Source organism: Xenopus laevis, chromosome 3L (assembly GCF_017654675.1).
Source record: "Xenopus laevis strain J_2021 chromosome 3L, Xenopus_laevis_v10.1, whole genome shotgun sequence".
NCBI lineage: Eukaryota > Metazoa > Chordata > Amphibia > Anura > Pipidae > Xenopus > Xenopus laevis.
This window is the reverse complement of record NC_054375.1, coordinates 137,879,234-137,898,996: the sequence shown is the minus strand read 5'-3', so window position 1 is coordinate 137,898,996 and position 19,763 is coordinate 137,879,234. Positions and strand designations below refer to the sequence as shown.

At 42.9% G+C, this 19,763-nt stretch overlaps 1 protein-coding gene across 8 annotated transcripts in view; it reads right to left on the bottom strand.

The window, feature by feature from the left end:
- The window catches only part of dmtn.L (dematin actin binding protein L homeolog), a 28,463-nt gene extending 8,900 nt beyond the window's left edge, over positions 1 to 19,563 (bottom strand). For 2 of the 8 annotated variants that reach the window (XM_018250936.2, XM_018250937.2), the window contains exons 1-9: positions 19,457 to 19,563; positions 9,317 to 9,448; positions 6,676 to 6,734; positions 5,392 to 5,466; positions 4,823 to 4,978; positions 2,321 to 2,365; positions 2,121 to 2,232; positions 1,812 to 1,868; positions 566 to 706 (exon numbers count right to left, since the gene is read on the bottom strand). In XM_018250936.2, the coding sequence (XP_018106425.1) occupies positions 566 to 706; positions 1,812 to 1,868; positions 2,121 to 2,232; positions 2,321 to 2,365; positions 4,823 to 4,978; positions 5,392 to 5,466; positions 6,676 to 6,693 (604 nt within the window). In that variant the 5' untranslated portion in view covers positions 6,694 to 6,734; positions 9,317 to 9,448; positions 19,457 to 19,563. 8 annotated transcript variants of the gene reach the window in all.
- Positions 19,564 to 19,763: the final 200 nt, after the last annotated feature.

The window sequence follows — 19,763 nt, the reverse complement described above, 5'->3', positions numbered from 1 at the left end:
GTGTTTTCTGTCTATTAATACTGAATGTAAGAAAGTTATCACACTAATAGTGGCTAAAGGAGTAAGTCCACATCGGATTAAATGTGGGCACATTTGATTAGCTGCAATAGGAACTGCCGGCAGGGTAAGCAAATCTAATCACCCGTCTCAATTATATCATTCCTGATTTTATTTGCTTCCTGTTCTTGGGCAGCTCGGGTGGGAGAAGCCCTGTCCCAGGGATTTCTCTACTACATTGATGGCTATGGGCCAGGGAAAATTATATAAAGCAATTACTGTCTCTCTCTCTAGTGGTCAATGACTCTTATTTCGCTTTTAATTTGTCTGTTTGATAGCATCAAGCCCAAAATCCCCTTAAGATCATGGTACACACAGTGGTGTGATCACTGCTAATTGTAAAGGTGGTGAAACCTCTGCAAGATTATCCTGTACTAGTAGTGGATATTTCAATAAGTAATTTATTAGATTAAAGATGCTGAATGCCATTGCCTCCTTTTCTTGACACTTATAGGCAAATTTGATCCATGTGCTTCCCACCAACGAAGTAACACCCCCTTATTCATACCTACTACTGCCAAGGAAGGTGGGCATGGCCAATAGTCTGTCTCAATCTTTGCAGGCTGGTTGGGATCCGGTGGTTTTGCAGCTGGAAACTTTGATGATTCAACGATGGGGTCATCGGACAGTCTGTGTAAGATTCCTGATTCTGGAACACAATGAAAGTTAGAATATAAGTTATAGGCTAAGAAAGTAATTGACATTTCTGCCATGGCAGAGATTCCAACTTGGCTCTGAAGAGACACAGGGGTATCTTAAGGTGGCCATACACAGGCCGAGTCGGCAGTTTATTGGCCCATGTATGGGGCCCTCCAACAGGCTTCCCCGATCGATATCTGACCGAAAGTCAGCCAGATGTCGATCGGACAGGACTAAAAATTCCGTTGGATTGCGGACCGCATCTGTTCGTTGATGCAGTTCTTCGATCTAACCACCCGTTTACCTTTTGTTATGATCCGATCATTGGGCCCTAGGGCCCACAATCGGATCAGCCCGATATTGCCCAACTCAAGGTGGTCATATTAGGGAGAGATCCACTAGTTTGGCAACATCGCCAAACGAGCAGATCTCTACGCAGGGCCGGATTTGTGGAGAGGCCATCATGGCCCGGGCCTAGGGCGACAGGATTTTAGTGGGGCGGCATGCTGCCCAACCACACCCACATTGGTTCAGAGACAATGGAGATGCACAGGAGATACAATAGTTTTTTACATTTCCTGTGCGCCAATCCACATTGCTCTGGTCCCAATGATGAAAAATTTAGCGAATAAAAGGGAGGGTATGGGGACGACGAACGACAGCGAGCCTAGGGGCGCTCGCTATGTAAATCCGGCCCTGCCGTGGATGGCCACTTTTAGACATGCCTGTCCTGCACTGACCCCACCCATATTCTGCCACTGCCATGCTCCCTGCTATACTGCTATGGACAATATCAGTGGACTTTGTGAGTAAATTCTAATGATTTTAGAATGCTGCTGGTCAGTTAGGTTTTGGGTGCAAATTGCTGATTGGAATAGAAGGGCTTAAATCAGGGAGACTCCCTACAAATTTGGGGGAGTTGACATATCTGCAATGGGGTAAGAATAAGAAGGAAGGCTGTGGTTTGGGAAAAATCGTTGACATCAAGTAAAAGCCTGATGTTTTTCCATGAAAAGGCAACTCACTTAGATGTGAATCTACTCTCACTGGTAGAGGTGGAGGTAGTATGATGGATGGGTTAATGGGATTGGTTAGCGTTTGTTAGAGCTCCTCACCTTTCACTCTGTAGATTGGTGGCTTCTTATATAAATTGGGTTCAGCCTGAGACAACTCTGGAGAGATAAAACAAACAAGTGGGATACATAAAAACAGTAGATGCAAAGAATTTTATAATAAATAATAAAAAATGAAAGAAGCAAAAATAATATCACATTAATGTGTTATAGGACTTATTGTATATTTACATCAAACAAAAACCAATGAGACCTCTTTTCAAAGAATCTATTCCACTTATGGGGCACAACTTGACACACAGCTATATGCAGCACATAACATTTTGAGTGCTTTGTGCTCCCTGTTCCTACCTGGGCAGTGGAAATGTTGGACTCCTCCTCTTGGTGAACTGGTTCCTCCATGTGCTCCATGCACAACTGAGCCACTAGCAGTAGATTTGGTCTCAGCCCAAAGTGCAGAGACCTAGCAAATGAAACAGAGATATAATTATTATTATCCTGGGTCTCATTTCACACTTCTCCCAGTGCCCCTCTAATACCTCTACAGTTACCTCAGGGGATGGTGGTGGTGTAATGGACTTGGGTGACAGGGAGCGCTGCAAGAGAACAAAAAATGTTAATGAAGAGTTATTATGGTCAGCTACTGTATACTAATGCAAACAGTTTAGGTTTGGTAAAATTAGGGGATGGACACTAAAGAAAAAGAAAACAAAAAGCAGGATTGTTTGTGTGCCAAATGCCACCAAATTTGGCCATACTAATTATACTAGTTGGTGGTCAGCATAGAAAAGTCATCTGATTCTCACTAATCCTCTCAAGATGTTCCTGTTCTCATGACATTCAGTTTTCTTTCTTGTCTACTTTTCAGCTTTCCCTAGCAAACCTACTCTCAATGAGAGTTAGAGCTGTTTTTTTATATTTGATCTTAAGATAACACACATCCATGACTTGCAAAATAAATGTTAAACACATAAATAAACATATTGTGCAATCTTGAAAGGATTCTGAAATACAGAGAAAGTGTGAAATAAACATTAATGCATACAAGTCAATGAGATCAACTACTATATATTCATATTTATTTATACACTCTCCACTGGAAAGCTTTTTTTCCCTAAACCCACGTTTCACCCTCCTTCCCTGAAACTGATGGAATGGTGCAATTCTATGTTATATTATATGACCCAAAGGAAACAGACTAGACTGCTTGTCCAACATCTCATTCCCACACCAGGTTATAATATGGAGTTGGCCCTTCCTTTACTGCTGTAAGAGTTCATGTTTTTCTGGGAAGACTTTTTGGCAAGATGTTCGAACATTGTTGGTAGGTTTTGCTTTAACTAGCGCATTAGTGAAGTTGGGAACTGATGTTGGGGATCAGGCCTGGTTTGCAGTAGAAACCAGTGTTCCAGTTCATCCTACAGGGGTTCAGTTGGGTTGAGGTCATGGCTGTGTGTTGGCCAGTAAGGTTCTGCCACTCTTATCTTAGCAAACCCATTTTGTATAGACACAGGTTTGGACATGGAGGGGAATTATTGTGCTAAGACAAGAAATTACCTTCAAAGTAGTAAGCAAATAATTGGTAAACATATTATTATAGGCTGTAACCTTATGGATTACTTTCAAAGGAAACAGGGCCTTACCATAAATCATGGAAAACATCATCAGAACGTTACTCCACCTCCACCATATTTGGCAGGCAGCATTATGCATTCAGGAAGATAGTGTTTTCTTGGCATCTGCCAAACTCAGACTTCTCCATCAGACTTTCAGACAGTGAAATGCCATTTATCACTACAGAGGATGCATTTCTACTGCTGCAGAATCCTGTGGATTTTATACCACTATAATTGAAGCATCCTCCCTACAAATAATGAATCCACCCAGCTGAGGACATCATGGATATTATTGATAGAAAGTTGCCATTACTTCTGTTTTTTGGAGCTGTGCCCCCCTTCATAAATGACTTCTATTACTCACAAGCAAAATCATGATTTAAAAAAAACAAATCAAATTCCATTGTAGCAACAGAAAAACGAGTAGAGGCAGTGATGACAGAGCATGAGTAAGATGAACAAAAACAATGCTATCTGGGCCACCACTGACAAAATGTAACTTAGAACATCTGTGTATATAAAATACCAATACAATATCCAACAAGGACAAATCATAATGCTGCAATATCAGACAAGCTTGGCTTGTGCCTGATGAAAAACACCAAGATAAAACATGAGGAATCCATGGTATTGCATACTGAGCTGATCAAGCTAATTTCCAGTTGTGACTATTATGTCTAAATCTATAAGAGTGAAATAACAAGATACAGCACAGCACTAAACTAAAAGCACCAGATACCAGACAAGCTTGTCCAAGACCGGCCATGTATAATGGGCCAGATCCATTTCCAGATTCCATGTGCTGCACACAATGACATTTAACAAACTGCAGAGAGGTCTGGTGGCTGTTTTTTGTGGCTAGAAAACCAGAGACTTCTAAACAAATCGCAGGGGCCCTTAACAGGGTGTTGTATTATTTAGAGGTTGCCGTACATGGCCAGATCCGCTCATTTGGCAAGGTCACAAAACAAGCAGATCTGGGCCTGATTTTGCCAACCAATTGCTGGGCCAAATCAGGCTGATCCAATCATTGGTCCTAGAGTCAACAATCGCGTCATCCATGGGGACTGTGAGGATTTTATCAACATTCCAATGCTCTCCTCTGTGTATTGATATGGTCCTCAGCTGATGGGTCTCTGTAGTCCCCAATGGACAAATTAATGCTGCCCTAGGACCAATTATCGAATCAAAACAATGACCAGATCAGGTTTTCAAATTGGTTGATTAATATCTGGATGATTTTCTCCCAGATTTCAATCAGGTAGGGGTTGGCCATTGGCAGGCCTCATACACTGGCCAATAAGTTGCTGATTTGGTCTGGAGGGACCAAGTGGGCAGCTTTGTCGGCCCATGCATGGTCACCTTAAGAGTCTGAGTAATTATTCCTGATGCTCTTCTCCCTTTGCAGAGGTAGGGCACAGAATTGTCATTATTCACCTCTCGGCTGCGTAGAGTCTCTGTGTTCTCTAAAGCGGTGTAGGTGAAGTGTGGTTCATATATCATCAGGTCTGGCCGCTCAATATCTAGAATGGCCTTATCACGAGGGAGGGCAGCAAGATCCTTATACCCCAGAACCCGACTATCCATCCGAGCCTGGCAAGAAAAAAATAAATGATAAAGCACATCCATTAGACAGCAGGTGAATGCTACAACTCTGGTTCTCAACCCTGTCTTCAGCTTCCATGTTTTATTGATGTCCTCAAATGGAGGTAGATCAGGAAGTAGCCCTGGTGGATTTTCCACTTTTATCCATGCAGTTATACTTTAAACTGTACTGCTGTGAGGACATCTATAAGACATGCTCTGTGGATGGGGAGTGAGGAAAGGATTAAAAAACTATGGTCCAAAGAAAAGTTACCCATTTCTTTCCACATTGTACCTGTATATCAGTTATCTAAATACAATATGATGACAGACAGATTACATGAAAATGATGATGTCTATGGAGTCATTTAAAGAACTAAAGAACAAACTTTCCCAAAGAAACATAAGGATTGATTACTCACAGAGATGGAAGAGGGAGACCCCGGCACGCTGGGCCCTCTTAAAGAGACGACACTGCCGGGAGATGTCTGGGGTGCCTAGAAAATACAAACTATTTAATAATATTTTTATTTATAATCATTTGTAGGTAGGTTTGCTAGTAGGGTTCATTAACTAATGCTGGCTGCATCTTGGACAAGAAACCCATATTCTTAATACCTGCCCCAAGCAACTGTTATGTAGTGCTATAAATGGCATGCAAAGAAGAGGCATTCGAGGGGATTGTCACATACTGCCCATGTGCCACCCCTTATATGTCTCATTGGCAGACACACGTAGGGTGGCATACAACAATACCCATCCCAGTGGGCCTACAGCTCATGGACAGTCTTGGTCTGCTTCATTACTCCTATCCTCTTGGTGCAGCCTTGCAAACCTCAATTTCTGCATTTCCAGCTGTAGATCTTCTTCCATGCAGTCCAGTCAACATTTTCTTGGATGTCCCAAAGATTGTCTGCCCATAAGTTTTAGCCTACATGTTCAAGGTGGTGAGCCCAGAAGAGTCTTAATCTCCTGATCTCTGTAGAGATTGAGTGTTCCTTATACCGCTCCTCTCTGGATGTTCAACTTCTTGGGGCCACCAGTGCAGTGATTATATTTGAGTAAAAAATATGGCACAAGCTGAGTATCAATGCAGCACAAATGGACTAAATCATGGATGCAACCGAGCCACTCTAAGCTACGCCTTAAAAGCACAAAATAAGAGACAAATAAATAATAGAGGAACTGTATATAAAGCAGCTTCCACTGCAGCATTGGTTTGGAAACCATTATTAGAAGAACCACAATGAGAAATGTAAGGCATATTCTTGCAGCAGTTATCATATATATAACCTCTATGTGGTTCAGGCCTATGGCCACAGCAGTGCAGGCAGCCCTTATTTTCTAGGTTTTCTAGGTTCAAATCTGGTAATGTAACCCTACTCTTGCCAATGGGGCTTGAGTCATAATGCCAGTACATGAGGTTTTTTACACTATTTTAGCCTTAACATGAGCATGATCACATTTTCTGATGATAAATGCTGTTTTCACATAATTATCACCAACAGAAAATTAGAAATTGTGGCATACCGAGCAGGCTTAATATGTAACAAGGCAAATTACCTAATTAAAGTAACTACGCTACGCTAATGAGGAATGATCTAGTTTGACAAACAAGATGTTTCAAGAGTCACCCTTTGTCCTAGACAGCAACCTCTTGTCCCCCATAATATACAAGTTGCAATCTTTCTGTATAGCTCCATTACCTTAGGATTTTTTTCCATTCAGACGTTGTTTGTCAGTGTTCTGTGTATGTCCCGGGGATCTGAATGGAAAGAACAATGTGGTTAAAAGATGCAATTAGCATGTCCCAAACACCATGTGTATGATTCTCTGTCTGCACTGACTTCTCTGCACTTCCTACAATAATGCTGCCCATAAACCTTGAGATCTGTTTGCCAGGTCCAGACTGGAATTCAAAATAGGCCTAGGCATTTAAATTACACATGTAGGGACACATAGGGTTAATGTGCCCTATGGCTTTAAATCTCTACACTTCTTGATCTCCCTAGTTGCTGGGCAGATGCCATGTATCTAGTTGTAATTTACATATTCGAGTTATTAGCCAAGAGGTGTTGTGACCACTTCCTGTCACACTTTGATATAGTGAGTGAGAAGGGGGTGGAGCTTCAGGTCAGGCTTTAGGTTCTCCTCCCTGACCCTCCACTGGGTGAGATCCTGACCATGTGTGAGGTATTTCTGCCTAAAGGGAAGTTGTACTGCCTTGACTACATCCTCAGGGAATGAACCTGCATCTACTTCTGATATACTGTCTGACATGTGTGCCTATATATTCTCCAAATGCCTCTTTACTGATGTAAATAACCTGTGGATCATTTGTCTCTGACAAATAAAGTTACTTTGTTCTGTTTGATTTGCAAGAACCTCCTGGCACCCATTTCTTTATTGGTTAGCGCACAGTAGCCTGTGGAAGTTGTAGTTTTACTACACTGCACCTTCAATTCAAATTCGAGAAGGCCCTGCCTTAAGTCCAGTGTAACCCATGCTCTAGTATACTAGCTGGATGTTAACCACATTGGCCTGGATAGTCCAAAAACGTGATACACACAGATTCCCAAAGAGCCTCCACAGGCTCAATAAATAGTAACTATTTATGGCATCTTATAGCAGCGAAATCAAGCTGATATCAGACCAATACTCAGAGCATACTGAGGGCCTACAGAGAACAATGTGCCTATGCAGTCTTTACCCAATGACATTTTATAATAGATATCTAGTTGATTTTCTGCTAGATATTGAATGAGAAGGCCGGCCACTGGGAGGACAGTAAGTTGCCAACATGGTCTGAAGGGGTCAACAATAGTGTTTAGCCGCACACCACTTACTTGCTTGCTGGGTGCATCCGTATCCCTGGCAGCCTCCAAGCCAAATATTATACAGATATGTGAAGTGGGAAGGAGCACACCAAAAATGTCCAGGCAATGCCTTAATTCATGTGCAGATTTATTGAGTGCACTCAATAAATCTGCACATGAATTAAGGCATTGCCTGGACATTTTTGGTGTGCTCCTTCCCACTTCACATATATGGTCTGAAGGGGTACATCAGCTCTGGGTTCATTGATCTTGACTGATCCATCCAAAGTATGAGATCATAAATCAAATCTTCAAGAATCATAATTCGTGTTCTCCTTAGATAATATTATATTTTTGCTTTTCTATGAAGGGTCTGATTGGATTCAGATAAATGATCTGATAAATGTTGTACTTGTAGAACCCTTTCTCTGAAAGTCATTATGGATCTACAGTTGATCTGTCTGAATTGTGTGAAGCTGGCCATACACAGATAAATAGGCTGGTTACAATCAGAGTTTGGTCCGGTTTGACTACTAACTAGTGGGTAAATGACTCTGATCACTTGGCCATGTAATACTGACTAGCTCACATGGGTGCCTTGTATAGATCCATTTGGACAGGACCATAACAATGATCCAATGCAGTTTTCCCCCAATATGATTCTCCAGCCTTCTCCATCAATATCTAAATGAGCCCTTACCAGAGAGACCCAGGTACAAGTGCTTCTTGAATAAGCTATAGAACTTGTGTCTGAGATCACTGTAAGGGCAAGGCTAGACGTGGCGTTTTTAAGTGGCGTTTTTAAAAAAGCTCAGTCGGGCGTAAATACGCATAAACTGCACTACCACTGAAACGAATGGAAAATGTACTATGGCAATTCTCACAGGGCGCTTGCAAGGTAAAATCCGCCACAGGACGCCAGTATTGGCATTTTTTAGCAGAAACGCTAATGTGTTAAGAAACTACCAAATCAATAGACTCTATGGGATCTGCAAGTTTGAAACCACACTTTACATAAATACGCAGGGTATTTTAAATATGGTGTCCAAATCCTCGAGAGATAAATGACGCATATACGTTTTTACGGCCGGTGACATAATTACGCTGTGTATTGATGATCATTCCTGCTCCATTTTGCATGTAAATAGTTTTTCTATTTCTAAATAGATTTTCCATTTTCTATTTCCAGCCAGCGGAATTATGGGGAACGAGAACAATGAGAAGTGCATGTTGGGAAAAGAAACCTTCATGCTGAAAAACGCATGAAAAATGCATGTTGACGGTCGCGTGTTTTCAGTGGCGTATTTATGCCCGATGGAGCTTTTTTAAAAATGCAGCGTAAAAACGCCATGTCTGGCCTTGCCCTAAATGACGGGTCAGATATCAGTCATCGAGACAAGTCAGCAGTCAATGTTGTACTATGTGAAGCAAAGGGTATAGAGGCAGAATTACTTTACAGTGAAGACTCATCTCTTCATGTGATCATAGAGAAAATGAAAAAATGGTCAAATATTTGGAACTCGTATAATACCTGATCTTTGAGCTTTTTAAGGGAAACGTAATTGTTGAACACTAATCCCTGCATGTCTCGCCAGTCCAGGTACTGCTGTGCATCCCGGGATCTTCCAAGCTTGGCAAAAGTCTTGTATGATTGGATGGTTATCTAACCAATGACAAGAAGGTACAGTGTGAGGAGCCGCCCATACTCTCTGCCAAAAGCCTTCTCCACTACATACATCCCAACCGCACACAGCTAAAATATGCTTATAAGTTGGGTTTTTGTTGGGTTGGGTTTTCACCACAGCAGTCAGACCGGCAAGAGACATGACTGCAGAATTCTGCTACCCTAATGGGAATAGTTAGCAGTGAATGGAATAAACCAGGCAAGGCAAATATATTATGGCGTTTTAGGAAACTGGATATATTTAGAAAGGGAAACTTCCCAGTACAATGAAGATACATAAAAATATAAACAGAAATTGTCAGGGACACTGTGATTCGCACTAGGACCCTGAGTTCAATTCCAAACCAGACACTGAAGGAAGTCTCAAGGGGGTCATTTATTATGAGCCTGGATTCAAGTGTTAGAGCTCTAAGTGCAATCTTTATTGCTCATAAAGTACTTGTGTACAGTGGCGGAACTGCCGGGGGAGCAGGGGGTGTGAGCGGGCCAGGGCCCGCACCCCCTCAGGGCCCCCCGGCAGCCCGTGTGCCACAGAAAATGAGGCCATACGGAGGGGGGCGGGGCCCGGATCCGTGTCACGCACCAGGGCCCGCCCCCCTCTAGTTACGCTACTGCTTGTGTACAGGGTCTGGCTACACTTTAAATAATGGACAAGTAAGGGGGCAGGCAGGGGAACATCTTCATGTCTCCATCCACCCCTTATGAATACAGTGATGCCAGATGCAGACGGTGCTGTATCCAGGGGGCACACATAGTTCTCTACTCCATTTTGTGCCCAGCGCCCCTCAATTGTTGCGCCCTAGGCAGCTGCCTCTTCTGCCTACCTCTAGTTCCGGCCCTGCACAATGTACTGGGAAAATGTGCACTGGGGAATCTGTAGTAATAAGTCAAATCAACTGGACTTGCTGTGTTTTTTCCTTGAAGACGTTTCACTAGTCATCCAACTGGCTTTCGCAATCAGAATTGAGAAATCCAGTCGGATGACTGGTGAAACATCTTCTAATTAAAAACACAGCATAGTAAGTTAGGTTGAAAAAAGACACATGTCCATCAAGTTCAACCTTTTAGCTCTATTTTTACCTGCCTAACTGGTAGGTAGGGTTGCCACCTGGTCGGAATTTTACCCGCCTGCCCGGTAAAAATGATGGTTGATCCCAATATTTTTAATAGGGAAAAAAGATAAATATATATTAAGGCCGGTATTTTTTTCCAGAAAAGGTGGCAACCCTACTGGTAGGTGATCCAGCAGAAGGCAAAAATCCCCATTTGAAGCCTCTCCAATTTGCCTCAGAGGGGAAAAAATAGCCCAAATGGCAATCGGACCAGTCCCTGGATCAACTTGTACTATGAGATATCTTCCATAACCCTGTATTCCCTCACTTGCTAAAAGTCCAGTTGATTTGACTTTTTACTACAAATATATCATGACCTGCCTGGATGAATGAGAATCTTCACAAACATGTTCTGGGGAATATTCAAAGAAACAGGCAGTAAGACAAAGGCTGTAATAGGAAAACATAGCAAGGAAAGGAAACAATGAGTACAAGGCACAGGGAGAGAAGAGTGCATAGGTAGAGTACCACCCATTGGACTGAGTGACCTCCAGGTGCCTTTCACTCCCACCCTTCTCCCTGTTCCTTTACAGCACCCACTTCCTGGGTCACCGCTGGTTCCTGTCCCGGAGCTGGGATGGTGCAAGATACAGACGCAGCTTCCTAATGCCCTATACTGGCTGCTGCGCTGGTGGGAGAGATAAGCAATAGAAGGGCAAAGACCCAGTAAGATGGAAACAGAATGGTCACATTTTATAGACTGGACACACCGAGAGAGACATTAGAAGCAATATTAAAAATATGTGTTCTGACTAAAAACTGATATGCACAGCAAGGGAAAGTCCGATTATATAAACAGGATAAACATGTCTGTGAGGATTTATGGCTGACACGTGCTCATGGACATACTGTATGTTTCCCTTATCACCACACACAAGCAGTTTGCACCCCACCCAGTCCGGCACATCACCATAGCAACAATCAACCCAGCCCATCTTTGACATGTGAAGTGGAAAAGCAATGGCGGGACCATATCTCTTGCGGGGGGGGGGGGGGCTAATGGAGACATGGAGCCCAGATCAAGGAGGGGGTTAAATGAGTTTTATGATGACACATCTGGCTGGGGAGAGATTATTGGGGCAAGGCTTTATGAATAAACCGAGGCTCTGCAGGAGGGAGTTGAGATACAGCAGGTTACCCCCTTCAGTGACATTACGGCATGTGTAGAGTTGCCAACTGGCCAGTATTTTACCGGCCTGACCAGTAAAAAATGACGCTTGACCCCAATGTTATTAATAGGAAAAACATCTAAATATACAGGAAGGCCAGTATTTTTTTCCAAAAAAGGTGGCAACCCTAGGCGTGTGGTTAAAAACATGTGTAATGAGCTCATATGTTTCAAGGACAGAGGAGGAATAACAAGATAAAAACAACCATGCACAGGGACATCACACTATCTACATTGCTAGGTACAGCGGGGATTCCAAACTGTCACTGAACTACACTTCCCACCATCCCTGGGAATTTCACTTTAGTAACAGTGTCAACTGGTGTCAAGTTTAACTACACAAAATAAACACACAATTGTTTTATACTGCAGGTGGCTACCCCTTTTCTGTTTTATTGGTAGGAAGGTGCCAGAACCATCCACTTGTGCCCCAATCCAGCTTTGGAAGTTGCACTTCAGTAAGTTTCAGTTAAAGAGTCTATATAAGCAAGTTTAAAGGGCAGTACATCTAATATAGTGCCATGAAGGTTCCTCCAGTTTGTACCGTTTCCCCATATCTATAAAAAACTTGCCACTTTATAGACACCTCTTCTGTTCCTCTATAGCACCCACATAATTGTGTCAGTCCACTGTCAGCCCCCTATTAATATGGCCCTGTCTCCATACAACAGCCCTCTCTCTCTCTTGTTTTTATAGAATGGGTTTCGGACTTTTCTGAGTTCAGGCAATTATTATTAATATTATGGGCCACCATTTGACCAAAGTTCTATTAAATTACAGATATAGGAATACATTGCCAATCCAGTCAGCCAAGTATATTTCCAAGAATATTTATTACAAGACAAGTGCTGAACCCAAATATCACCATTTGTCCTCTCTCTGTAGTGCCAGGGTTATCCACAGTAGCCATAACCATTCCCCCCAAATCTCACTCTAATTTACCTCTGTGTTTTTCCTCATCAAATATTTCACCAACTTCTGTCCTTTACTGTAAAGCCCCAAACATAAACACTCCATGACATGAGACATATAATTCCCTTGTCTGTTCTCTCAACCCAAACACACAGCTGCCTCCTTACATCTCTTCTGTTCCTCTGATGTGCCCCATTCCAAGATTCTGCCAGTACAGTACACATACACACACACACGCACAGATGCAACATATACAGTCACCATGTGCAATGACCCCCGACACATACACAGAAACTTGCCCCTGCACCTCAGTCCTGCAGTTTGGATTCCTCTCTTTCTGGTAACATTAGTCAAACACCCACACTGGGGGTAATGCACCTCAGGCAGGTGGTGTGGGCTCTTGTGAAGGTGCTGTGTCTCTCTCTACATGTGCTGCTGCTGCCTCGCTGCTGGAATGGGATAATTCAGCCAGTCACTCTGCTACACTGCCCCTCCCTGCACACAGGATCAACGCTATGCAAAACACTGGTCTTATTAAGAATGGCAATACATGAAACCACAAAAGACTCTTATTTAATAGATGAGAGGAGAAGTAAGGGATAGACATCAGGATGGAAGGAAATTAATTCTACACATGGAAATAATTCAAAAGAAGAAAGAAAGATGGGAAAATGGAAGGAATTAAAAAAAGAAGTTGGAAAAGAGGTCAGAATGGGAGCATAATCTGGGAGAAAGAACGAGTGGGCAAATAGAGATACAGGGAAGGTTCATAAGCTGCAAGAAGCCAAAATGAGAGAAGATGCACTAAATAGACAAAGGGGGGAACTAGAAGTGCTTTGTTATAGCAGAGGGAAAGGAGTAATAGTAAATGAAGGAAATATAGGGGTGGAGATTTAAGGGGAGAAACAAAATAATTAAGCAGGCTTTATATGAACAAGAGAAACTAGGAGAACCAATCTGAGAAGGGATCAGGCAGATATGGAGAATGGTTAGAATAAGAGAAATAAATGGTAGGTTAACTGGAAAGGTTAAAGGCAGATTAGAGAAGTGTAATTCTACATAGATAGAAAAGCAGGATAAAAGTGTTAGTGAGAGAGGAAAGAGAAGACCAGTACTAGAGAGGAAGGAGAGAGGAGTAGGACTGAAGCAAGCAGGTGAAGGACAGAAATGAAGGTGTAGGGGGTGGTGATCAGGAGAAGAGACAGAGAGAAAGAAGTAATTCATGAAGTGATAAACCAACGAGATTACACAGACACAAAAGGCAGGGCTACAAGTATAAACTGGGATTGGATAGGAGGAGAAACATAGTAGAAGATATGGAATGAATACCAGAGAGAGGAGTAGGGCAGGTTTAGGGTGGAGGCAGGCTGGAATAGTGAAAGAGAAGAGACAAATGAGAATAAGAGATGGGTGGGGAGAAGTTAGGTGTTGGGGTTAGGAGACTTGCCTGTAGATGTACTTGAGAGGAAAAAGGACAGGAGACAAGGGATAGGACAAAGGTAAGATGATAGGGGAAGGGAGAGAAAGGAACCAAGCTAAAAGCAGAGGGATCGAAGAGCCCGAGCTAGTGGAGATACCAAGGGAAATATATAAAGAGAGATTAGCTCATTGGGTAAGTGCAGACCTCAAAAGGACGGTGGAGGAGACAAACCCAAGAGAATGGTAAGAAGGCTGCCAGTTAGGGAAAGGAAAGCAGAGGTCAGTGGGGGCAGAATGGATATGGGAGGCAGGAGACAGTAAGAAGTGCAGAGAGTTATGAATCAATCAATATAAAAGGAGAGAGGGGAAATAAATAGAGAGAAGGAAGTGGACAGACAGTGCCTGGGATGATGAGTGTGATGAGTATTACAGCTGGAGCCAGAAATGAGGTGCAGTACATTCCAGCATAGGGAGAGGACTTTCCTGTCCAGCCCAAAGCCTCAAAGTGTCAGTTCTACAGGCCTAGAACTTTAGCTTGCCTCACTGTCTGTTTTGCATGTGTTTAGGATCAGACAGGCACAAATATCTAACAAATGAGAGAAGCACATTGTAACAAATATATATCACTCCATGCAAAATATCACTGCTCCAGCTGGATAAATACTCAGGCAGTGCGTGGCTTACTAAAGGTGCAATTGAGTATGCAGATGTGTAACAGTTCTGCCGGACCTATAAGGGTATTTGTAGTCATGTCGTAGGGTACTCTGTTAAAGGGGATGTTAACCCCCAAACTTTACAATATACATTCATTCATATAAACATATATTTGCAAATGTAATTGCAATTGAAAACAGTGCTGGTTCATCCATTTATCCTGTTGCCTGCTTCTGACTCCTGAAACAATGTAGCTGAAGTCAGTTCTCCTGCCGGTCTGTTAATCATCTGACTCCTACACTGTTTCAGGAGTCAGGACCAGATGTGCAGAGACTAGAAACAGCCAGACATACTGCTTTCAAGTTCCATAACATGTAAAATTTACACCATACGAGTGATGATATCCTCAGACCTTCAGGGCTTCACAAATTGTAGATAATGTCTCTCTGGAGAACCGTTATTCCATCAGTCATAATTTATTAGAAATTGTACATTTTTAATGAGCAAAAAGCAGTTTTTGTATGCAGAGCCATAAGTCACATTGCTTTATACAGGTCTCAGAACTCAAATAACATATATATTAGTATGCATCAGTTGCAAATAATCACTAATTGGCCTTATTACAGTAAAACTATAGAAATAAAACTGCTGATTGTTTGCTATAGATATTACCCAATAATTAGCCGTATCACAGTAAGACTATAGAAAGCAAACAGCTGATTGGTTGCTATAGATATTACCTAATAATTAGCTGTATCAGAGTGAGACAACAGAAAGCAAATGTTGATTGGTTGCTATAGATTTTACCTAATAATTAGCTGTATCACAGTAAGACTACAGAAAGCAAATGCTGATTGGTTGCTATAGATATTACCCAATATTTAGCCATATCACAGTAAGACTACAAAAAGCAAACAGCTGATTGATTGCTATAGATATTACCTAATAATTAGCTGTATCAGAGTGAGACAACAGAAAGCAAATGTTGATTGGTTGCTATAGATTTTACCTAATAATTAGCTGTATCACAGTAAGACTACAGAAAGCAAATGCTGATTGGTTGCTATAGATATTACCCAATATTTAGCCATATCACAGTAAGACTACAAAAAGCAAACTGCTGATTGGTTGCTATAGATATTACCTAATAATTAGCTGTATCACAGTAAGACTACAGAAAGGAAACTGCTGATTGGTTGCTATGGGTACTACCCACAACTTTGCCTCAATAAAATAAAACTACAGAAAGCAAACTTCTGATTGGCTGCTATGAGTATCACTCAATAATTAACTCTTGATACAGGAATTATCCAATAACTATCCTCATTACAATAAAGCTAGAGTATAAAAAAGCAAACTTTCTGTTTGTGGGACGCCATATAGATTATAGCTGCCAACGTATATAGTTTCTTATGTGAACGGAACACCATATATTTTAATAGAACTATTTTCCCTGGCCATCCCCCGTCAGCATTAACTGACGGGTATCCCCTCCCACTGACAGATGTGTCCCCTAGCAGAGTTTAAAGCCCCACCTACCTACTTCCTCCCTGTCTTCTTTTTCTCTCTGCGGAGGCGGACTGGTTGAGTCGCAAGCAAGTAGATCCTGGAGAATGGAGCCTCAACAGCCAGGTTTTTCGGAAGATATTGGGAAGATGGGGGAGACCCGATCTGGATCTCATGGCCTCTGTGAACAATCACAAACTTCCAATCTTCTTCTCCAGAGTTCCATGCAGGGAAGCGTGGGCGACGGATGCATTTGCCCACAGTTGGAACAACCTTTGGGCTTACGTATTTCCCCCATTCGCAATGATCTTCAAGGTTTTGAAGAAGATTTTGAGGTCCCGGATCGAAGTTGTCGCAGTCCTACCGGATTGGCCGAGAAGGCCTTGGTATCCGTTGTTAAGGAGGTTGGCTGTGGACAAACCAATGAGACTCCCTTACAAACCAGACCTTCTGTTCCAGGGTCAATTTCTTCATCCTGCTCCTCAACAACTAAAGCTAGCGGCATGGAGACTCAGCTCAACAGGCTGAGGGAAGAGGGCTGTTCGGAATCCCTTATAAATACTTTGTCTAAATCTCGGAAGAATAGCACTTCTTTAAAATACGATAGGATTTGGAGTGTTTTTTCTTCTTGGGCTACGAAGGAAGGATTCAATCCTGAAAACCCAGAGGTGATTCAAGTGTTGGAGTTCCTTCAGTTGGGTTTGGATAAGGGCCTCAGCACTAGTACCCTTAGAGTTCAGGTATCTGCACTTTCAGCAATTTTGGGAGTTCAGTTTGCCAGCAATCCTTTGATAGTTCGCTTTTTCAAGGCTGCAGTAAGAATTAGACCACCAGTTAAGGAGCTCGCTCCCTCTTGGGATTTGCCGCTTGTGCTGGAAGCTTTTTCAATATCTCCTTTCATTCCTGAAGAGAATATATCCATGTGGGATTTAACTCTGAAGTCGGTATTTTTGGTGGCTATAGCTTCAGGTCGAAGAGTCTCCGAACTGCAAGCTCTGATGGCTAACCCTCCTTACACAGTTTTCAGTGATCAGGGAGTGACACTCAGACCAAGTTTATCATTTCTGCCGAAGGTGGTGTCTGAATTTCACCTAAATGAACCGATATGTCTTCCAGCCATTGACAGAAATTCAGATCAGGAGAAGGATATTCCTGAAGTTCTGGATATAAAGAGATGTTTGGAGAGGTATCTGACCTCTACAAGACCCTTTAGGAAGTCTGAAAGAATGTTCATTATCCCTTGTGGAGCTAACAAGGGTCAAGCAGCTTCGATTTCCACGATTCGTAGATGGATCATTACTATGATCAAGAAGGCTTACTCGCTAAAAGGGCAAGAAGTACCTGAGGGGGTCAGGCCCCATTCAACCAGAGGTATGGCGACGTCTTGGGCGGCAGAAGCAGGAGCACCTACAGATGCCATTTGCAGGGCAGCTACCTGGGCTAGTCCTAATACTTTTGTTAAACATTATCGTTTAGATGTCAGGCTAACCAAAAGAGCTGATTTTGGTCGTAAAGTTATTCAAGCAGTACTGAATTCTAAGTAAACTGTTTGATTCTCCCACCCCTTGTTTCATTGCTTGGGTATTACCCGTCAGTTAATGCTGACGGGGGATGGCCAGGGAAAGGAGGAATTCTATCATACTTACCGTGATTCCCCTTTCCTGGCCATCCCCCTAGTCAGCATTCCCTCCCGAATCTTAGAGCTTTTTACAGAGACAGGGAGGAAGTAGGTAGGTGGGGCTTTAAACTCTGCTAGGGGACACATCTGTCAGTGGGAGGGGATACCCGTCAGTTAATGCTGACTAGGGGGATGGCCAGGAAAGGGGAATCACGGTAAGTATGATAGAATTCCTCCTATACTGCACTCTGTAGTAACCAGTATATAATATTGACATATAACATTACAGAGCACATGACTGTTAAGCACAGTGAGACTGAAATGTGAATTATAAAGTAGCGCATACATGGTTAGGGAACAATAAAACACATTACAATGCCATGATGATGTCAGAGACTGCAGCCCTACAACTGTTGTGGACACTTCAAGCCCCACATTGTATCATTCTATAATTCCAGTCCATGCTATGGAAGCAGAACCCAGCCAATAGCACAGGTGAGTCAGGAAGTCAATGGAAGTTATAGTTCAACAACATCTGGAAATGGCCAGATTGCCTGTGCCTGCACACACTATGCTGCATGGAACATTAACATATTCTTCCCCATTGCTCCACATGTCAGGCATCCATTTAATCGGTTTAATGATCCTGTCACCTCTCTATTCCCTACAAGCTTGTAAATATCAGTCTCCCTGACACATGATAATTACTAGCACCATTGATTTGCACTTTATCCTGAGAATCTGCCACCTTATCTGGCTTGGGAGGAAATGTAATTTTCTGGATTCCCCCTCATCACTCTCACCCGCGCTCCCCACTATACAGATTATCCGTACATGTGACTATTTCTAAGGATTGGGATGAGCTGGTAACCCTCACATGTTCACGAACAAGACTATAGGTTACCCTGGTTTCCTAGGCAACACATCACCTGCCATCTTGCAGTCACACCTACACACACATGCCACATGACTGCTGCATACAAATAACACTGGGCACATGTTCCATTCCATACCGCTCACGTGGAAAACCACACAGATAAGAAATGGAGTGCGGCCCCCCTTCTGTTGTTCTATTCTGCTTTTCTGCACTGCATGGACCTCCTGCTTGTGTGCAAAGAACAGGCTACTCATTATACACAACAGTAAATGCTCATCCATAGCCCCTTGTTATGAAATGTATATATATATGAAATATACAGATTGGTAGCTGAATAGGTGGAGAAGCTGTGAATGTTAGAGCAAGTAATGACATGCAGTTACAGAGTGCTCCACTGGTTTCCATTCAGTGAGATTATGCAGCAAGCAGGTGACAGTTAGGGTGCAATGTAATAAGGCTGAAAACAGACAAGGCCAGGCTCACAGGCAGTAGCATACCCTTGCAGGCAGTCTTCCTCCCACTGACCCTATGTCCCCCCCACACACACACACCTCCATCATATACCTACATAATGAGCAGGCCCAGCTCTCTGTTACGCAGTCACTATATGCAGCCACAATTCCTCCTCCTCCTCCCTTTTGCCCCTTTCCCCTTCACACCTCCCAGTTTACCCACACTCCCAACCCTGCCCAGGCCCTCCCCCACATTCCCCGTTTAATACCGTGGGATTCCGTGCTGGACTGTCAGTGTCAGCATCAGCTGCTGCTCCTGCCTCCCGTCGCCATAGCAACCATTAATCCTCAGCATCCCCGAGAGACGGCTGGTCCCCTCCCTCCCTGACTGCACAGCATCATCATCATCCCCTCCCTGCCTGCAGCCAATCAGCACATGCCTTCATGCCTACCTGCAGAACACCACGAGTTACTTTCAGAGCATCTTTATCCTTGCCTGTCTGCAGAGCCACTGTATGCCCTCCCGTCTTTATCACCTTTCTTGCTGATGCCCAGATCCCCTTACCACTTGCACAG